The sequence below is a fragment of the Rhineura floridana genome, chromosome 3 (assembly GCF_030035675.1).
Source record: "Rhineura floridana isolate rRhiFlo1 chromosome 3, rRhiFlo1.hap2, whole genome shotgun sequence".
Classification (NCBI taxonomy): domain Eukaryota; kingdom Metazoa; phylum Chordata; class Lepidosauria; order Squamata; family Rhineuridae; genus Rhineura; species Rhineura floridana.
In genome coordinates, this window is record NC_084482.1 from 198653678 (window position 1) to 198674342 (window position 20665).

The window sequence follows — 20665 nt, forward strand, 5'->3', positions numbered from 1 at the left end:
TCACCCCCTCCTGCTGCACGTGTGGTTCAGACCCTGAAGTCCATGACTTTTTAATGAATGGATTCATCAGTTCACCTGGTATTAATCTGCATGTGCAAAAACAACTAGTATTTCTGTAGAAAAAGAACATGCTTTCTGGATCAGTCTACTTGAAGATAAGTCCCACTGTTTTAAGTGGGGTTTATTCCCAAGAAAATCTGTAGAATTATGGTTTTACAGCTTGCTCAAAATTGCCCATTGTAGAGTTCTGCCTTGGTGCTGTTGGGGCCTGCTAATTCTTTTTTCTTGCCGGGTTGACTTCTCTGAGAGGCGAGGAGGGAACCAGCAGTGACACCAGTTTGCAAGAGAGCATTCTGAATGGCTATGCCTATGTCTTACTCTTTGCCTTTATTCTGTCACCCAGTTGCTGGGAGGAAGGTGTGGAGATGGGAAATTCCAGGCACCAGTTTTGAACAGTGGGGGGATGGGAAAGAAAAAGAAGGGGGATGCCTCTTCTCAAATAGTGCCCTGTTTAATCAGGGAGACTTTTAAAACCATTTAGAAGGCATGCACTGACCAGGGCTGATGGAGGAGTACCGGGTTGTTAAAGTCTGGCCTAAATTTTAATTGCCTTTCTGAAGGCTGGGTGGGAATTGGCCTAACAAGCCTCCCAAGAGAGGGAGTTCAAGAGCCTAAGCACCACCACCAAGAAGGCCCTGTCCCACATAAACTCACCAAACGCGCCATAGATGGAGGCAGGATACAGAGGACAGCCTTTCCAGAAAATCTCAGTAGGGACAGGATGAATCATACAGGGACCTGTGAAGTTTTGGTCTCTTGGCATGTTTGATGTTATTTATTTATTTATTACATTTATATACCGTCCCATAGCCAAAGCTCTCTGGGCGGTTTACAGCAATTAAAAACATTTAAAACAAATATACAAATTTTTAAAACACAAAAACCAATTTATAAACACAATTTTAAAAAAATTAAAAACAATTTAAAAACTATACTCTCTTAAAGAGCCCTGCTGGATCAGGCCTATTCTCACAGTGGCCAACCAGATGCCTATTGGAAGCCTGCAAGCAGGATGTGAGCGTGGCAGTACTCTTTCCTACGTGCGATTCCCGGCAAGTGGTATTCGGAGGCATACTGCCTCCAACAGTGGAGGAAAAATATGTAGCCGTTGTGGCTGGTAGCCATTGGTGGGACAGAACAAAGAGGAGAACAGGCTCCAGTGTTCATTGATGCAAGACTTTTTATGGTAGCTCTCTGCATTCCAGAGTGGAACACCCTTCTTTCAGGAGCTTGAAAGTTCTGAAAATTCAGAAACGTCTTTTTCTTAAAATCTGAACAACTCAAGGACTAGCTTGGAAAAGCGGTAGAGCAAAATTTTATTCTCTTCACATCTATGCTGAACATGTGGAACTGCAATAAAAACTCTTGGATCAGTGAGCTCTGTAGCTCTCTTTGTTTTGTCCTCTTGTGGTGCTGACTCTCCCTTTCTCCTTGCTCTAGTAGCCGCTGATAGCCTTGTCTTCCTTCAACTCCTCCCTCTTCTCCCAAATAGGAGGAGAACATATGTTTGCACTGGGCCTCCTTCACAGGGAGTGCAGAGATCGCTGAAGTCCTCCTGAATGCCCAGTGTGACCTCCATGCTGTCAATTTCCATGGAGACACACCTCTGCACATAGCTGCCCGGGAGAGCTACCACGAATGTGTCCTGTAAGCCAAACAGAGTGCCTGGGGTCTCTTTCATATCGTCATGGGTGTTGAAGGCTGGCAGGATGCAATTACACCTTTTGCTCTGATCCTTTTTCCCCCACCCCTATGCAGCCTATTCCTATCGCGGGGGGCTGACACTGAAGTGCGGAACAAGGAAGGGGACTCACCTGTGGACCTGACCTTGGAGAACTCTGAGGTGTGGTTTGCCCTGCAGCTGAACCGCAAGATCCGCCAAGGCATTCTGAATCGCGCCATGCGCACTGAGCGCATCATCAGCAGGTGGGTGACATCGTGCATTGAGGTCATGCCGTATGAGAGAGAAGATAATGGGCAAGTCCTTGCCTCTGCTGTTCCCTGCAGGTTGGGATTGCTTCCGCACTGCTGGACCTGTGTGGGGCCAGAGGACTGAGGATTTGCAGCTGTTTCTAATATACCTCTTTATATGCCCCTTCATGGCTTTTATTCTAGACTAGAGAAGCCTCTAAGTTCTCATAGTGACATTTGTTTCTTCTTAACAATGCTTCATTTTTTGTTGTAGTTGATTATTTACTACATTTATATCCCACTTGTCCTCCAAGGAGCTCATGGTTCTCCCCCTCCCCAATTTTATCTTCACAACAACTCTGTGAGGTATGTTAGGCTGAGAGGCAGTGACTGGTCCAAGGTCAGCCACTGAACTTTGTGGCTGAGTGTGGATTTGAACCCTGGTCTCCCAGGTCCTAGTCCAACACTCTAAACCACTACATGAGACTGGCTCCAAGAAGAGGAAGAGCCGAGTATGTCACACAAAGTGGTGTAGACCTTCCATGCCAACTAGTGACAACTTGGATTTCAGGTACGCAACCTGAGAAGTCAGCGAAGGGTATTACTTCATTATTTTTATTACTTTGGTCCCCCCCCGACACTTCTCCTCCATCTTTCTGTATAAAATATTTATAATTTTATGTATGTATGTATTAAATTTATATCCCGCTTTTCCTCCAAAGAGCTCAAGGTGACATACATTGTTCTCTTCCCTCTCCATTTTGTCCTCACAACAAGCCTGTGAGGTAGCTTAGACTGAGAGATTGTGACTGGCCGAAGGTGACCTAGTGAGCTTTATGGCCGAGCAGGGATTTGAACCCTGGTCTCCCAGGCCCCAATCTGACATTCTAACCAATCTGGTAGCTTACAGACAATACAACAGCAGCAGTTGGTACAAAAAAATTTCAACCAGTTTTCGAAGTGGAGACTTTTATCCTAGAAGATACCTGTATTGGACTTGAATTGATTTTATATTTATTTATTTATTATTTATTTAATTTCATTTATAAACCGCCCATAACCAGTGGCTCCCTGGGCGGTGTACAACATACAATAATACAATAAGTCAGCAAAAATCACTAGATATAAAATACAAATGCATAATAACACTAAATAATATTTAAGATAACTAAAGCATTAGAGCATTAAAATACATAAGAGTATATTAAAATGTATTAAAATGCATTAAAATGCCTGGGAGAATAGGAAGGTTTTAGCCTGGCGCCGAAAAGATAACAACGTAGGCGCCAGGCCTACCTCCTCGGGGAGACTGTTCCATAATTCGGGGGCCACCACAGAAAAGGCCCTGGATCTTGTCATTACCCTCCGAGCTTCTTGATGACTCGGTACTCGGAGGAGGGCCTTAGATGTCGAACGAAGTGTACAGGTAGGTTCATAGCGGGAGAGGTGTTCCATCAGGTATTGCGGGCCCACACCGTGTAAGGCTTTATAGGTCAATACCAGCACCTTGAATCTGGCCCGGAAACAAATCGGCAGCCAGTACAAACGGGCCAGAACAGGTGTAATATGTGAGGACCGATTGGTCCTCGTCAACAGTCTGGCTGCTGCGTTTTGCACTAGCTGCAGCTTCCGAACCGTCTTCAAGGGCAGCCCCACGTAGATTGCATTACAGTAATCCAATCTAGAGGTCACTAGAGCATGAACAACTGAGGCGAGGTCGTCACCGCCAAGATAGGGGCGTAGTTGGGCTACCAAACGAAGATGGTAGAACGCATTCCGAGCCACCGAGGCTACCTGAGCCTCGAGAGACAAGGAAGGATCGAAAAGAACCCCCAAACTATATATGTGTTGATGTTTTTTAATTGTTTTATACACTCGCGCAGACACTCTTAATTGTGTTTATATATACAAATGCTTTAGCTGTTTTTTCTTTATATGGCTGTTCTGTGTATGTGTTTATTATATTGTAAATTGCATGGGGATGCCTTATGGGAAGGAATTCATAAATGAAATGAATCATCATCATCTGAATAAATTAAAAACAGACAGCTTTGTAGGATTGTAGGTAAAGTGAAGTCAAAAGGCTCCACTGCAAATTTTTAAAAACTGCTACTAGCCTCCATCATTCTTTGTGCTATGTGTCTTGTCCTCTTTCCAGGGACGTGGCCCGTGGCTATGAGAATGTGCCTATTCCCTGCGTCAACTCCGTGGACGATGAGCCCTGCCCAGATGATTACAAATACATCTCGGAAAACTGTGAGACTTCCACCATGAACATTGACCGCAACATCACCCACCTGCAGGTACTTATTTATTTATTTATTATTTGGTTTATATCCCACCCTTCCTCCCAGCAGGAGCCCAGGGCGGCAAACAGAAACACTAAAAACACTTTAAAACATCATAAAAAGACCTTAAAATACATTAAAACAAAACAAAAACATTTTTTTAAAAAGCTTTAAAAACATATTTTTTTAAAAAAGGGTTAAAAACATATTATTAAAGAAAACATATTAAAAGCAATTCTAACACAGATGCAGACTGGGATAGGTCTCAACTTAAAAGGCTTGTTGAAAGGGGAAAGTCTTCAAAAGGCGCCGAAAAGATAGCAGAGATAGCGCCTGCCTAATATTTAAGGGGAGGGAAGTCCACAGGGAAGGTGCTGCCACACACAGCTTGGATAATGTGGGTTTCACAGCAACTGCTCTCCTTCCAAACAGCGTCAGAAGTAATTCTTTAAAAAATGGTTTTAGCAAGGAACAAGAAAAAGCTGCCCCTGTGCTGATCTGGAAGTGGAAGAGGAAGGATTAAAAAACACTGACTCTCTGGGGACGGGAGAGGGGTGTGGCCTAATGGGATCTGACTGGAGGGCACTTGGGGAGTCCTGAATGTGAGCAAGGCGGAACTCTGAAGTCCTCTGTTATATAGGGAACTCCCCCTGCCCACAATACACACACACACACACTCCCTATGAATCCAAGGCTGTATGGGAGGAAAGGGGAACAAGAAGGAATCTGTCGATTAGGGCTGTGAGCTTATGGCCCTTTCGATGTAGCTGGAATACAAGTCCCATAGCTAGACTGAGGGGAGATATGATAGCACTCTTTAAGTACGTGAAAGGTTGTCTCACAGAGGAGGGCCAGGATCTCTTCTCAATCATCACAGAATGCTGGACACAGAATAATGGGCTCAAATTACAAGAAGCCAGATTTTGACCAAACATTAGGAAAAACTCCCTGTTAAAGCGGTATGACAATGGAACCCATTGCCTAGGGAGGTGGTGGGCTCTCCAGCACTGGAGGCCTTCAAGAGGCAGCTGGACAGCCAGGGATTAGGTATGCTTTAAGTTGGATTCCTGCGTTAAGCAAGAGGTTGGACTCTACTGTTTTATGATTCTCTGACCTCAGATTTAGCACTTAGCCTTGGAGAAAGCACAGCTCAATAGTAAAAAAGATTGCTTTATATTAGTGGTATGAAGAACTTCTGGCCCGCCAGGTTGTTTCGGCCAAGCCACGCCCATCTGCCCTACACCTGACGTCAAATATTGCATCAGGAGTGGGGCAGGTAAAGACACAGCTGGGCCAAAAGTGGGTTTGGAGGCAGTGACAATCAGTTGATTTGATTTCAAACTACGTGGACAAGAACAGGTCACCTAACATCGTTGGCCTATGGGGGAGTTGGGGGAGATAAGCCCCACTGGGCAGATCAAGTTCCTCACCCCCTGTTTTACACACAGAAGGTCCCGGGTTCAATCTCTGCCATCTTGAGATAGAAAGATCTTGGGCAGCAGGTGATAAGAAAGACCCTTCTTTGGCCTTGGAGAACTGCCTGCCAAACAGAACACACCACTCAGGGCTGGATGGACAAAGAGTCTGACCAGGTATAAAGCAGCTTCCTCCTAAACACTGCTAACTTAGCAGTTAAAGCGCACGCACACAGAAAAGCTGGGGGCTACTGAGGGACCTGAGAGATCAGGGTTCGAATCCCCACTCAGCCATGAAAATCACTGGGTGACCTTGGGCCAGTCACTGACCTCCAGCCTAGCCTACCTCATAGGGTTGTTGCGAGGATAAAATCAGAAGAGGAGAACCATGTTTGGACACCACCTTGAGCTCCTTGGAGGATATAAATGTTAATAATAATAATAACCTCTCACACTGCAGGGACATCTGAAGAACCATCTTTCCCTGAGGGGGCAGAGAAGCAGATGCAGCTTCTTCTAAACCAGAGTTGGTTCAACTGTGGCTCTCCAGACATTGTTGGACTACAAGTCCCATCATCCCTGACCATTTGGCCCATGCTGGCTGGGGCTGATTGAAGTTGGAGTCCAACAACATCTGGAGGGCCTCAGGTTCCTTATCCCTATTCTAAATGAACAGTTGTTTTTATTGGTGCTTATTGTTGCAGTAACAGAAGGGAGTAGAAAAAGAGGAAGGCCAAACAAGAGATGGATTGATTCCATAAAGGAAGCCACAGACCTGAACGTACAAGATCTGAACAGGGTGGATCATGACAGATGCTATTGGAGGTCACTGATTCATAGGGTCGCCATAAGTCGTAATTGACTTGAAGGCATATAACAACAAATGGTTGCAGTGATCTTACAGAAATCACTTTGTGAGGGAAGGGCCGTAGCTCAGTGGCTGAGCATCTGTTCAGCATGCAGAAGGCCCCATGTTCAGTCCTTGGCGTCTCTGGGGGCGCTTTGAATGATGTTTGCCTGAAACCATGAAGAGCTGCTGCCAGTCAGTGTAGATAGTACTGAGGTAAATACAACAATGATCTGACTCAGTATAAGGCAGCTTCATTTATTTTCTGTGACGTCTGCCTGATAACAGTATATATGAGCCAGTGTGGTGTAGTGGTTAAGGTGTTGGACTACGACCTGGGAGACCAGGGTTCGAATCCCCACATAGCCATGAAGTTCACTGGGTGACCTTGGGCCAGTCACTGCCTCTCAGCCTCATGAAAACCCTATTCAGAGGGTCGCCATAAGTCAGAATCGACTTGAAGGCAGTATATTTACATGTCTTAAATAAGAGCTGCACAGTTTCTTCCCAATGCGGTACAGTGCTACATATACAATATGACCTGTTTCCTCATAAATAGGCCTTCTTTACCCCCCTCCATTTCCCACCTATTCCAGCTTGAATTTTTATAGTGCAGGAGTTGCCAGCCTCTAGATTCATGGGCACATTTGGAGTTTTTGAGTGAGTGCCGTGAGCACCCCTTCCGCCCACCCCTCGCTTATTTCTCTCCCCATGCATACAGAAAGAAAGAAAGCATGTGGGTACATTTCATGTTTCCAAGGGATCTGGGTAAAAGTCAATCCAGTAGAATATATATATGAGCTTTGAAAAGCATATAGAGCTTGAAAGAGGAAGTGGGAAAGAGTGCCACTCTTCTTGCTTCTTCCTTCATCTTGTATTTTTCGAGAGAGAAAAGAGTAACCATCTTCACCGCCTCATGGCCAAGAGGGCTTGGGGGAGGCAACTCAGAGGCTTTGTGAGGGCCAGGTGAAGATCTCAAGGGCACCACGTTGGCAGCCCCTTTCATAATATCTGTTCCACCCTCCATTTCCTTCCCAAGCTGCCAAGGCAGTGTGCCTGGATTGGCCTGCCTGTGGGCTGCAAGTGAATTTGTCCTGGATGGGAGCTGGCCTCACTTCCCCTCCCTCCACCGGGTCATATCCATCTTACACCTCCTCTTTTTTGCATTCCCAGCATTGCACATGCCAGGATGACTGTTCCTCCAGTAATTGTCTATGTGGGCAGCTCAGCATCCGCTGCTGGTATGACAAGGTGAGCAAGTGTACGTTTGTGTGAGTTGTTGGCTGACCAGAAAAGGGGGAAAGAGGAAAGCCTAGAATTTTTTTAAAAAATCCACTAGGAGGAGCATTTAAAATGGTGCAACCCTTTTGTCAGAGGGGGAAATGCTGACTTTTTGATGCTTAGCTTGCTTTATTTATTTTATTTGAACCATTTATATACTGTTTAATTATTTGCATTTCTAAGTGGTGTGCATCAAAACCATACATAAAATGAAACAATAAAATAAATCATCATATAACCAAACATTGGTTGGTTATTTATTTATTTATTTTTATACATGCATTTATATATCGCCGTCTCACAAAACATTAGGGTAGTGTACAGCAACATAAAAACATTTAAAAGCAATACAAAGCAATCATTAAAATGATTGGCTACTCAATAGACGTTTTAAACAGCTGCACAGACCTGACAAAGTTTTCAAGAAAATTTTGAAAGTCAAAAGTGAGGATGCTTTTATGGAATGCTCTCTCCAGGGAGGCCCGTCTAGCACCAACCTCATTGTTTCAGCCCTAAGCAAAGATGTTTTTGTTTTGCTGGGACTTGAGCAGCACCAACGATACTATATCACACCGTTAAATCTGTTTTTAGCAGGTTTTATTGTGTTTTTTACTTTGGATTTAAATCACTTCGGGACTTTTTTTAGTGGGAAGCAACTGGGTCAAACGTAAGCTATTGGGCTGACTGACTGGGTTACAGGTACCCATCTTGGTTTTTCTTCGTCCTGCTGAGACCTCACACTGCCAATCATGCCTGGTGTCTGGAGTCAGCATCCTCAGTCACCTGCCAAGGCCTCTATCCTGGCAGGAGACTCACTGCCAACCCTCAGAGACCCCTGATCCTGCTATTCACCTTCCTTGCTTTTGCTGGCAGCTCACCTGCCCTCTCTAAGCAAGCGAGCAAGCAGTGGTGGGAGCACAGAGAAGGAGGAGCAAACTCTGGTCACCTTGCCCTCTTCCACCTGAGGAGCCATGTGGATTGGGCCAGAGGGACAAGGCACGCGAATGGCTAGCTGAGCATTTGGCCCCACAAAACCCAGACCTGACACAGCTGATGGCAGAGGCTTCCTGTTCTAAACCGGGCCCTTCCCTCTCTCCCTATTGCTCAACTGGCAGAGATGTTTCTATAGATGCAGTGATGGCCACCAGCTTGGACAGCTTGAAAAGAGGAGAGGATTAGACACATTCATGGAGGTTAAGGCTATCAGTGGCTGCCAGCCATGATGGCCATGTTCCACCCGGGAGGCACTAAGCCTCCGAATACCAGAAAGCCGTGCCTACCTGGGTGACATCAGCCGATGGGGGGTTCAATCCTGCTGGGTGCTAGATGGACCACAGGCCTGATCCAGCAGGCTCTTCTTATGTTCAGAGCTTCTCTGCAGACAAGTCAACAGGGAACAGTTCCCTTAAGGTAACAAGTTTGCAGACCATCATCCTATGGGCAGAAGTTCCATTTTATAATGGATAACACTTTTTTTCCCCAGGTGCAGTCCTGTCTGTAGGTGCTGACAGGGAAATCTCAACTTCTCAGGCAGGGCCACATCTCAAGGCTTAGTTTAAGCTCTGGCTATGGAACTTGGGGAGAAAAGGGAACAGCAGTGTTGCCATGGCAACACCGTTGCCACCATAACTTCCTGTCTCTCCCCTTCTTGCTCTTCCCCCTTGTAGGACGGACGCTTGCTGCAAGAATTCAACAAGATTGAGCCACCCCTGATCTTTGAATGTAACCAGGCCTGCACCTGCTGGAGGAACTGCAAGAACCGTGTAGTACAGAGCGGCATCAAGTGAGTCCATTTTCACTGCTCTCTCAATTTTCCAGCCCGTGGAAGCTAATGTTGGCCCCACTGCATACATGCATAATACATAGAGCAGACTACATAGTCTGCTGAAAATCCGTGCCTGCCCCAGATCATTACAGAGGTCATTGGAGAACTTGAAGTGGGTACTGGGTTGGGAAAAAACAGCTACGATGTCCTGGAAGGGAGCGGGAATCAGGAAACAAATTGTAGTGCTCGTAGGTTTAACTTGTGGAACTCATTGACACAAGATGTGGCCATTGTCTCATGTTCTTATGTATGTTTGATCTTATCCAGAAAGGCCATTTCTTACATTCACCCACTCTGATGTTTTTTATATGGATCATGGCTTTAACAATTGCCTGCTCCGAGGGAGAGAGAAACTGTAATGTAAGGAAAAGTACTTCTTCACATCGTGCAGTGTTAAAACTATGGAATTCACTACCACAAGATATAGAGACAGTGGTGGTGTAGTGGTTAGTGTTGGGCTAGGACCTGAGAGACCAGGGTTCAAATCCCCACTCAGCCATGGAATTCACTGGTGGTCAGTCACTGTCTCTCCACCTAACCTAGAGGTTCCCAAACTATGGGTGGAGGACCACTAGTGGTCCGCAAGCTACATTCAGGTGGTCCATGACATTTCTGTAAAAATATAATTAAAAATCATACAGCTTCTAGTACAGAACGTTACAATTGCTACAACTGATTGAAAAATCATTAAGTACTCCACCAAGACCCTCAGCAATTTCCAAGTGGTCTGTGGGAGAAAACAAGTTGGGGAACCACTGCCTACCTCACAGGGTTCTTGTGAAGATAAAATGGGAAGAGGGAGAGGCCTGTACGCCACCTTGAGCTCCTTGGAGGAAAGGTGGGATACAAATGTAAAATATTTATAGTAGAGTATTTAAGTAAGTAAATGGTGATGGCCACCAACTAGGGACCACTGTAAAAGGGGATTAGACAAATTTATGGAGGATAAGATAAGACTGTCAAAGGCTGCTAGTCATGATGGCGAAATATGACTTCCAGGCTCAGAGGCATAATGCGTCTGAATACAAGTACACAATAGAGTGCTGATGTGCTCTAGTCCAGCCTATGGTATCTCCAGAGGGATCTGAGTAGCTACTATGGGAAACAGAGTGCTGAACTAGATGAGCCCTTGGTAATCCTGCAAGGCTGTTCTTAAGTTCTTACTGTTGTTGCTTTATCACTTGCCCTTCTAATACCCAATAGATGAGAATATGCTGATATCTAGTGCATCTTAACCATCTTCAAAACTCTCCCTGTGTCTTTGTGTTCTTCCTTCGCTGCAGGGTCCGTTTACAGCTATACCGCACTGCCAAAATGGGGTGGGGAGTCCGAGCACTGCAGACGATTCCTCAAGGAACCTTCATATGCGAGTGAGTGAGTGCCCTGGAGGAGAGCTGCCTTTTCCCCTCCTGCGGCTCCAGCTATATCTGGAGGAGGGTGGTGAGTGGGAAGGATGGAGACAGAGACTTTCTCTCTCAGTTTTGGGGGTGCCATAATGGTCAAGGATTTTTCCTGCTTAAAGGGATGAGTAACTTCCCAGCAAGTCCCACTTTCCCCTTCTGTTTCCCTGCACAAAGGTACGTGGGGGAATTGATTTCCGATGCTGAAGCTGATGTAAGAGAGGATGACTCCTACCTGTTTGATCTAGACAATAAGGTAAGGATAGTCACACTTCCTGGTTTGCTTATCATAGAATAGAGTTGGAAGGGTCCTATAAGGCCATCTAGTCCAACCCCCTGCTCAATGCAGGAATCCAAATCAAAGCATTCCCAACAGATGGCTGTCCAGCAGACTTGGGGGTCTGCTTCTTTAAGGAAGGGTGTAGCTCAGTGGAAGAGCACCTGCTTTACATGCCAAAGGTCCCTGGTTCAAACTCAGCATCTGCTGGCAGAACTGGGAAAGATCTCCTCCCTAAAATCTCTGGAGAGCTGTTGCCACTCAGTGTTGACAGTGCTGAACTAGATGGACCCAACGGTCCGGCTCAGTATACGGCAGCTTCTTCCTATGTTCCTAGTGTCTTCTCACAATGTTGAGAATGGCAGCTGTTTGGGTGGGGGAGATGACACAAAGCCCTCAAAAGCTTGTATCATGTATACATCACATGAGTTCAATTGATTTGTCAGTTTAAATTTCTGTGAGAAAAATCAATACTTCAGAGCAGAAAGCTTACAATTCTTTGTTGTTGTTTTTAATTATATTTTTATCTTACCCACCTCCTTTTACAAATTACGCACTGAGCATGGGTGTTGAGCAGGATTAGCTGACCCTTCGCCGTCCAGATGTCGCTGAACTACAACTCCCATCATCCCTGACTTTAAGCAATGCTGGCCGGGGCTGATGGGAGTCGACACCAGGAGGACCACAGATTAGCCACTCCCGGTTTAGAGCAAGGGATCTGAGCCCCAGAACTCCTGGGTTCTCTGAGAGAGCAATTGGTGATGGGAAGCAGATCAGGAATGCAGACCAGAATGAGTCCGAGCAGGTTAAATAGATCAACGTTTAGGAGTCATAGAATCAGGAAATAGAAGAGTTGGAAGGGGCCTATAAGGCCATCGAGTCCAACCTCCTGCTCAATGCAGGAATCAGAAGTGCTGGGTTTTCCAAAACATCCCAGAGTCTTCCATGGGCATCCTTGGGAATTTTTTTTCCAGGAGGTGGGCAAAGTAAAATTGCTGAAGGTGGGGGGAGGATCCCTAAAAATGAAAAGAATAATATCTGTACATTTTGTCTCATATCTCAGGTTCTACTTACTCTTTTAAAAAAGAGTATGAGAAAGCTGGGTATCTGGGACTTTATGAATCATCTTCCTTCCTGCCCTTGAATGTCCCTGAGCTCTTTAGGATGAAGGGGTGGGGGTGGAAGCATACAGCCTAGAAACTGCCCAGGTTCTGTCTATGTTGGATCTCCACCCACTCTGCAGGACGGCGAGGTGTACTGCATTGACGCACGTTACTATGGCAACGTCAGCCGCTTCATCAACCACTTGTGCGACCCCAACATCATCCCTGTGCGGGTGTTCATGCTGCACCAGGACCTGCGTTTCCCCCGCATTGCCTTCTTCAGTAGCCGGGACATTCAGACTGGCGAAGAGCTAGGGTCAGTAGATGGGGGAGACTCTTGTGTACGTGTGCGCATGTGTGTGTGTGTATATGTGCATATGTGCGTATGTGATGGGGAGGAAATGCAGCTGGTAAGATGGAGGTGGTGGTAAAGCAAAGGGTAACAGCAGTAGGGTGTTGGGCAGTTTCAGAATACAGGAAAGATGCTCTGTTGTAATGGGAGAGGTGGGATGTCAGTGTGGCATTTTGGAGAATCCTGGGGAGCATATAGATACACACTTGCCTCCAACAGTGGAGACATTTTATTCATTCTTGTATTTATATCCCGCCTTTCCTCCAAGGAGCTCAAGGTGGTGCACATGTTTCTTTTACCCTCACAACAACCCTGTGAGGTAGGTTAGGCTGAGAGGCAGTGACTGGCTTAAGGTCACTTGGCAAGCTTTGTGGCCAAGCTAGGAGTTGAACCCTGGCCTCCCAGGTCCCAGTCCAGCACTTTAATCACTACACCTCACCAGGTGTAAGATAAAAGATAGCCATTGTGGCTAGTAGCCATCGGTGGCCTTCTACTCCAAGGATTTGTCTAATCCCCTTTTAACGCCATTCCGGTTGCTGGCTCTGTGGTTTGCAAATGTGCCCACAGCCCCAGTGTGGCATCAGCCTCTGCTCTCATGAGGTGAGGCTCCCCTAACCCTTTAACTCTTCCTTCTTTCTTTTTTCCCTTCCCTGCTCTGGAGTGCAGGTTTGACTACGGCGACCGCTTCTGGGACATCAAGAGCAAATACTTCACGTGCCAGTGCGGCTCAGAGAAATGCAAGCACTCTGCTGAGGCCATCGCCCTGGAACAAAGCCGCCTTGCCCGCCTGGAGGCCCACCAGGACGCCTTGCCCGACAGCAGCAGCCTTCCTGCCGCTCAGGCCTAACTAAGCCAGGCTCAGCTGCCAATCCTGAACGTCGCTGGGACCCTTCCCCCCCTTCTGTCCGGCTCTCCCAGGGCAGGCGCGATGGACCGCGGCAGAAGCTCTTGCTCTGTGAGGGGAGAGTTTGCCATCCCGTTTGCGGTGGGGTGGGGGAAGAGAGAACAGAGGAAGTGTGTCCTGCTCTGGGGGGGTGAAAGAGGAGAAGCCTCTCCACGTTCAGAGCACAGATGAGAAAACTGCAGCCCTCCCAACTTTGCTGGACCCTCAGCTCCCTTCAGCCCCAGGCAGCAAAGCTAGTGGCCAGGGATGATGCGGGTTGTAGTTCAAGAACATCTGGAGGACACGAGTTTCCCCCATTCCCTGGTGTAGAGCATGGATGGGAAACCAGACGTTGCTGGATTACAACTCCCATCAGCCCTCATTGTTGGCCATGCTAACTTGAGCTGATGGGAGTTGGAGTCCTGCAATGTCTGGATGCTGCAGGTTCTCCAACCTTGGCATTGCATAGGACAAGGGCAACGTGCGCGCGTTTGTGTGTGTGTGTAGGTTCTCGGATTCTCTCCACCCATACGGCCAGACCAGTACAACGTGGGATCCGTCCACAATTTTGTCTTTCTTGCCGCCAGCTGTGAAACCTGAATGTATGTACCTTTTTTCTCCATGTGTTGAGGCAGGTTCATTGCCTTGCACTTGTGTTACTTGCATGTAGGGCATAATCACGTAAAGACCTGAAGCAGGACCGCATGGGGAGCCCTGCACCCCCAGCATCAACCCTTCTTCCTTCAATAATTGTGCGTTGTGAAGAACAGTTGTCTGAAACAAACAAGCCAACAGACCCAGCACACGAGCTCCTGTTTGCAAGTAAGGACTGCACAGGAATGCAACTTGTCTTTTTTTAATTATTATTTTAAGAAAACCATGGACGTTGAAGAAAGAAGACCCAACGTTGGGGATGGGGTTAATAGGATGCAGCATCACTCTGCTCTCTAAGTCAGAGGTGAGGAAACTGTGGCCCTTCTCCAGAGGCTGTTGGACTCCCAATTCCCATCAGCCCCAGCCAGCATGGCCTGGGATGTTGGGAGTTGTAGACCAGCAACTTCTGGAAGGCCACAGCTTCCCCACTTTTTGTCTCCTGATTATGCACCATGCACAAGTAATACAATTCATAGGGCTATAGTTTAGCTTTTTTGTTTACAAATGTTTCCGTTTTGAATTGGAGCCAAGGCCCATTGCGCGCTCTGTTTTTTCCTCTTTCTCTTTCCGAGCCACCAGCACAGCTCACCAGCCTTGCCGAGTCTCTGACACGCCTCTGTTTCTGTAGTCCCAGGCAGCAATAGCCAGAGGTGCATCAAGCCACTGGTGGCTGCCTTAGGCTTAATGGGTCACAGGTTTTACGAGCCTGCCCTAACGCATCCCACCAGCCCTATATGGCAGCCCACTAGAGACCCAGTCAACCTGCAGTTTTTGCTGTTGAAACCAGGTGGCTTTCAAGCCCCTGGCAGGCCACAATATATAATGGCAAGTAAGATTCCATGTGGCTTGGCAGGTCATCATTTTGTACCGACCGGATCTCTAGAGCCAGAAGGTTTTGATGGTTATGTTCAGATGCTGCCATCTTCTGATGGAAGGATGTGTATGTGTGTTCCTGTCTCACTTCCTGTCTGGTCCTCCTTACCAGCTGGGAAAAAACCCTGTGTTTTTATGTGGCCTTTTTCTTGGTTTTGGGCCAAGTTAATGTTTAGCTTTTGTGTGTAACACAAGATTCAGCTTTGAATTGGAGTCGAGGCTTGTCCAAGCCCCCTCTAGGGAAGCTCAGTTATGGTCTCATAGCTGCCTCTCCTTTCAACCCCAGGAACAGCAAGAAGTCTTGATTCAGTTCGGAGGGGCCAGCCTTCTCTCTCTCTCTTTTTTATGGGTTTTCACTTTTTTGTTTTTTAAACTGTAATTTTCTCGGGCCATAAATCCAATAAATGTTGGCATCTGGTGATTTTTGATACACAACCTGCCTTGGCTTATTTTAGTTTGTATTTTCTATCCAACCCAACCGGGCCTTTGTCTAAAAGAGCTATTTGAATTTGCATACTTATTTGCATACCCGCCCTGCCTGTTTTTACCTCAGCTACCCTGGCAACAGGTCTCATGCTTCCTCACCTCCCTGTTCAGTAACCAGGAGATCCCATAAATCCACTTGCCACAGTCATGATGGTGAGTGTGGATTTGACGGGTGAGGACAGGGCCTTGTCTCTGTAGTTACACAACCCTGCAGTGGTGCTGCCAAGAACCTCGAAAGCTCAACATGCAGTTAGGGACAAGACCTGCCATCCCTCAAAGCTCCTTGGAGGATTCTAGAAATGGACCATCCAATGAAGCTGAATGTTGGAAAGTTTAGGACAGACCCCCAAAAAAGGCCTCCTTCATACAGTGCATAATTAAACTATGGAACTTGCTGCCACAAGAGGCAGTGATGGCCACCAATGTGGATGGCTTTAAAAGAGGATTAGACAATTTCATGGAGGTTAAGGCTACATTCTACCTCCACTTGCCAGGAATCTCAAGTAGAAAGAGTTCCGTTGTGTTGCACTGAGGTTCTGCTCACTGGTCCCTCATAGGCATCTGGTTGGCCACTGTGAAAACAGAATACTGCCTTCATGGCCTGAGCCAGCATGGCTCTTATGGTGTTATCTATTTATTTATTTATTTATTTATTCAATTTGTATCCCGCCCTTCCTCCCAGCAGGAGCCCAGGGCGGCAAACAAAGCACTAAAACACTCTAAAACATCATAAAAACAGGTCTTAAAATATTTTAAAACAGCATTAAAAACATATTTAAAAAAAACAACTTTAAAAAGGTTAAAAACATTAAAAAGCATATTAAACAATTCTGACACAGATGCAGACTGGGATAAGTCTCTACTTAAAAGGCTTGTTGAAAGAGGAAAGGCTTCAAAAGGCGCCGAAAAGATAGCAGAGATGGCACCTGCCTAATATTCAAAGGGAGGGAGTTCCACAGGGTAGGTGCCGCCACACTAAAGGTCCGTTTCCTATATTGTGCAGAACGAACCTCCTGATAAGATGGTATCTGCAGGAGGCCCTCACCTGCAGAGCGCAGTGATCGACTGGGTATATAAGGGGTAAGACGGTCTTTCAGGTATCCTGGTCCCGAGCTGCATAGGGGTTTGTACGCCAAAACTAGAACCTTGAACCTGGCCCGGTAGCAAATGGGCAGCCAGTGCAATTCTTTCAGCAGCAGGGTGACTGCCCCAGTGAGCAGTCTCACCGACGCATTTTACACCAGCTGCAGCTTCTGGACCAACCTCAAGGGCAGCCCCACATAGAGTGCATTACAGTAATCCAGCCTGGAGGTTACCAGTGTGTGGACAACAGTGGTTAGTGGTTGTTACGACAGCAGGGTTGAGGAGGAAGAGCATATTTTTTCCTGCCATCAGTGGGGCCTTGTCTGCAACCCGATTTTAACAGGGGGGTTATAGTTTCAGCTGAAGAGGCAGCAAATGATAGGCCCCATCCACTGTCTCACTCTCACAGGGAGCTAGAGGGCTTTTTAAATCCCAGTCTCACAGTGTGAAGAACAAGAGGGGCTTTGACAAGAGCCCTGCCCTCTTCTGATGCATCACAGCAGCTTCATCCTAGGCACCAGTCAAGGCAAAGGGAAATGGTATTGAAGATCTGAGATGTAAAATTAAAAGGGAGGCCTTTGCCCAAAGCCTTCATTGCTGTTCATTATGAATTTTGTTTTTTTGTGGGGAGAATAAAGAGGCCTTTGTTGGCATCTCAGTTTATAGAGACAGTGGTTGAGGTGCATAATAGTGTATGGGAAGGCTTTTGCAAATAAGGGTGGTGATAGGGATTGTATTGAAAGCCTGGGAGGCTAGATTTTGGAAACCAGCTCTCAATGTACAACAAAGGCTACATGTTTTTATTTTAAAAATTTGTATGATGCTTTCTTCATATAAATGTGCTCAGACCAGTTCCCAATAGAACAATAATGAAAATCAATGCACCGTTACAATAACAATCACATCCTGAATCATTTCAAAAAAACACAATCCAACAAATAATTTCACAATATGGACATTATAACATTCTAAAACGTCATCCTAAAACAAGCTACTATTAAATCATTAAACATGCCAATGCAATTGCATGTCAACAATATAACCAGCAGTCACTGTATTGCAGTCCCATATGAAATAGTTCAAAAACTAACAAAGTATGTAAAATATGTAGATTCTTTGCTGCAGAAAATCTAGGTTCCATGCCCAATGTCTGCCTGTCAAATGAAGAAGGGATATTTACAGGGATCCAGGTGTGTGTGCAACCCATTTGATCTCGTACCCACACAGTTATTTGATATGTGCTATACTGAACACATGGGTGCTAACCGGCTTCATCTCTGAGAAGCCTTGGGGATGTTGACTCCGTATCCTCCTCTTCATAAAAGCAGAAAGTTGCCTTATACTGAGTCACATAATTGGTTCCTCTGGTTCAGTACTGCCTACACTGGCTAGCAGTGCTCTCCAGGGATTCTTTCCCAGACCAGCAGTCTTGGGTTGGAGAACATAAGACAGCCACTCCCACACTTAGGGCACAGATTTGCTAGGGTTCACCAAGAAATGAATTAAATAACCGTAGCTCCCTGGTGCACGCTCATGGAACGCAGGAACTACCTCATACTGCATCAGACTAGTAGTGTGTCCAGCTCTGGACTGTCTACACTGGCAGCAGCTGTGCAGGGTGATTGTAGGCAGAGGCTAATTCCTCATCCTACCTAGAGTTGTCTGGACCCTGGGCCCTTTCCCTGCAATGTGTGTGCTCTTTTGTTGCTGATCTGCCTCCCTTCCCTGAACTGTGAGCTGGAGGAGGTTGGCTGTTGTATCTCTGGGTGATTTGCTACTCTAACCTTGCATCCTGATCGTCCTCCACAATTGGCAGGCCGTTTTGATGCATCTCTGCGTCGGGTGATATTGGGCCATTTCTAGCAGCATCGTGTTCATGGCTACTCAGAGGTAAGTCCCATCCAGTTACTTCCATAAGTGAGTATAGGATTACCACCCAAGTCAACATGGCTGTTCTAACAGGGATGGAGCCTTGTATCTTTTGCTGCTGTAGGCTTGAAGTAAATATTTGTTTCCGTGTCATTCTACCCCTCTACATTTTAGGTGCCAACAGGAACTTCTTTTGAAATACAAGCAGGAGGTGGGGCTGGTTTTTGTGGGAGATTATAAACTGCTTTGTGGAGGAACTTCCCCATAGGAACATAGGAAGCTGTTTTATATTGAGTCACACCATTTGTCCATCTAGCTCAGTATTGTCTACACTGACTGGCAGCAGCTCCAGGATTTCATACAGGGAAATTCCCAGCCCTACCTGGAGATGCCAAGGGTTGAACCCGGGGCTGTCTGCATATGTAAAGCAGATGCCCCACCACTGAGCTTCAGCCCTTCCCCTGAATAGCAGCTTCAGACATTTCTGTGGCAGGGAGAGAAAGAGCTAACCTCCCTTCTCCTGCCTTTCTCCAAGGCTGCTCAGGCTTCCTCAAGGCTTCTATTTACATGACCAAAGCCATGTGTATCTTAATTGCATTCACTCTGTTAACATTGGTCACAGCTAGTTTGGCCTCAAGTGGTGCTTAACTCCCAGATGCGGAAGGGAGGAGTTCACCTGAATCTGAAGTCGTTTCCCAATGACTCCCTTGCTGTCACTGGTTAAGAGGGGCTTGTACGCTGATTAAGGCTTCTATTGAACATCCTCTTTACACCTGTACTTTATTACTGGCATAGGGTTAGCAACAAGAAATGGGAAACTAGAAACCAACTTTGGCTTTGCCATTTACCCATGTAGAAGAGAGTGGTCAAGTGTGAGGAGGGTAAGAGAGTAGGTTTACCTATATAGGAAGGAGGGGGGAAAGGGGTGGGTAAGCAGGCCAACCGGCCTGAGGTTCCCCAACCCTGGTCTTAAAAAAGGTTCAGGGGCACAGCCTTGTGCTTTGCAGATCAAAGATTCCAGTGTGACTGAAAGGGCTGGATATGTTCAGCCTAGAGAAGAGTTGGCTAAAAGATAGGGATAGACATAAGGCTATCAATAGCTAGTAGCCACAATGACTACATTCTTCCTCCACAGTTGGAGGCAGTGTGTTTCTGAATAACAGTTGCTGGAAACTGCAGGAGAGGAGAGTACTGTTGAGCTCAGGTCCTGTTTGTGGGCTTCCCGTAGGGGTATCGGTTGGCCACTGTGAGAACAGCATGCTGGGCTAGATGGGCCACTAGCCTGATCCAGCAGAGCTGTTTTAAGTTCTTACATTCATAAAATAGCTGTCTTCAAACACCTGATGGGGTGGACTTTTTATCTGTTGCTCCCAAAGGCAGGGCTAGAGGCAGTGAGTGGGCATTTCAGGGGAACTAATGCTTTCACCTAACCATTAGGGCAGGGGGAGAAGGGCCACATTCCTTTTGGGAAACCTTCCAAGGGCCACATGCTAGTGCTGGGTGGGGTCAGTGCAAAAGCACTTGGAGCAATTAATACAAGTTTTACATTAAAGCAGTAGGCTAGCTTCTTCACACACACCTCTCTGTCCTCCTTCCAGGCAAGCAAGAGGCATTATTGGCATTCAAGGATACTTTCCAGACAGGCAACAAAATTCAGGGTGCGAAGCAGGGCTGGTGAGGGGTGTGGCTGAGGGCCAGATAGAGAGGCCCAAAGAACTGTATTTGGCCCCTGGGCTTGAGGGTCCTCCCCATGCTTTAAAAGAAACTTCCTAATGGTCCCAGCTGGTGGACAGCCATCCATCTGGGAGGCTGTGGCTGTAAGATTCCTGCATATGGCAGATTGATTGGATTAAATGATCATTTATTTGCTTGTTTAAATTTATGTCCCACCCTTCCTCCCAGAAAAAGTCCAAGGTGGCAATGACCTCCAAGGTTCCTTCCAGGTCTTTGATTCTTCTGGGGGAATCTTGGGTGCCAGGGCTGAGAATGTCTGCCTTGGAGAGCCACTGCCAGACAGATGGAACTGCAGTAAATGTGCAAACGGCTTACTTAACTCAG

At 46.5% G+C, this 20665-nt stretch overlaps 1 protein-coding gene across 3 annotated transcripts in view; it reads left to right on the forward strand.

Annotated features, from left to right (window-relative positions):
• EHMT2 (euchromatic histone lysine methyltransferase 2) overlaps positions 1 to 15604 on the forward strand; it is a 56470-nt gene extending 40866 nt beyond the window's left edge. For all 3 annotated transcript variants that reach the window (XM_061619450.1, XM_061619452.1, XM_061619451.1), the window contains exons 20-28: positions 1553 to 1707; positions 1819 to 1986; positions 4130 to 4274; positions 7695 to 7772; positions 9470 to 9585; positions 10911 to 10997; positions 11205 to 11283; positions 12548 to 12723; positions 13426 to 15604. In XM_061619450.1, the coding sequence (XP_061475434.1) occupies positions 1553 to 1707; positions 1819 to 1986; positions 4130 to 4274; positions 7695 to 7772; positions 9470 to 9585; positions 10911 to 10997; positions 11205 to 11283; positions 12548 to 12723; positions 13426 to 13606 (1185 nt within the window). In that variant the 3' untranslated portion in view covers positions 13607 to 15604. The remainder of the gene's footprint in view (positions 1 to 1552; positions 1708 to 1818; positions 1987 to 4129; positions 4275 to 7694; positions 7773 to 9469; positions 9586 to 10910; positions 10998 to 11204; positions 11284 to 12547; positions 12724 to 13425) is intronic.
• Positions 15605 to 20665: the final 5061 nt, after the last annotated feature.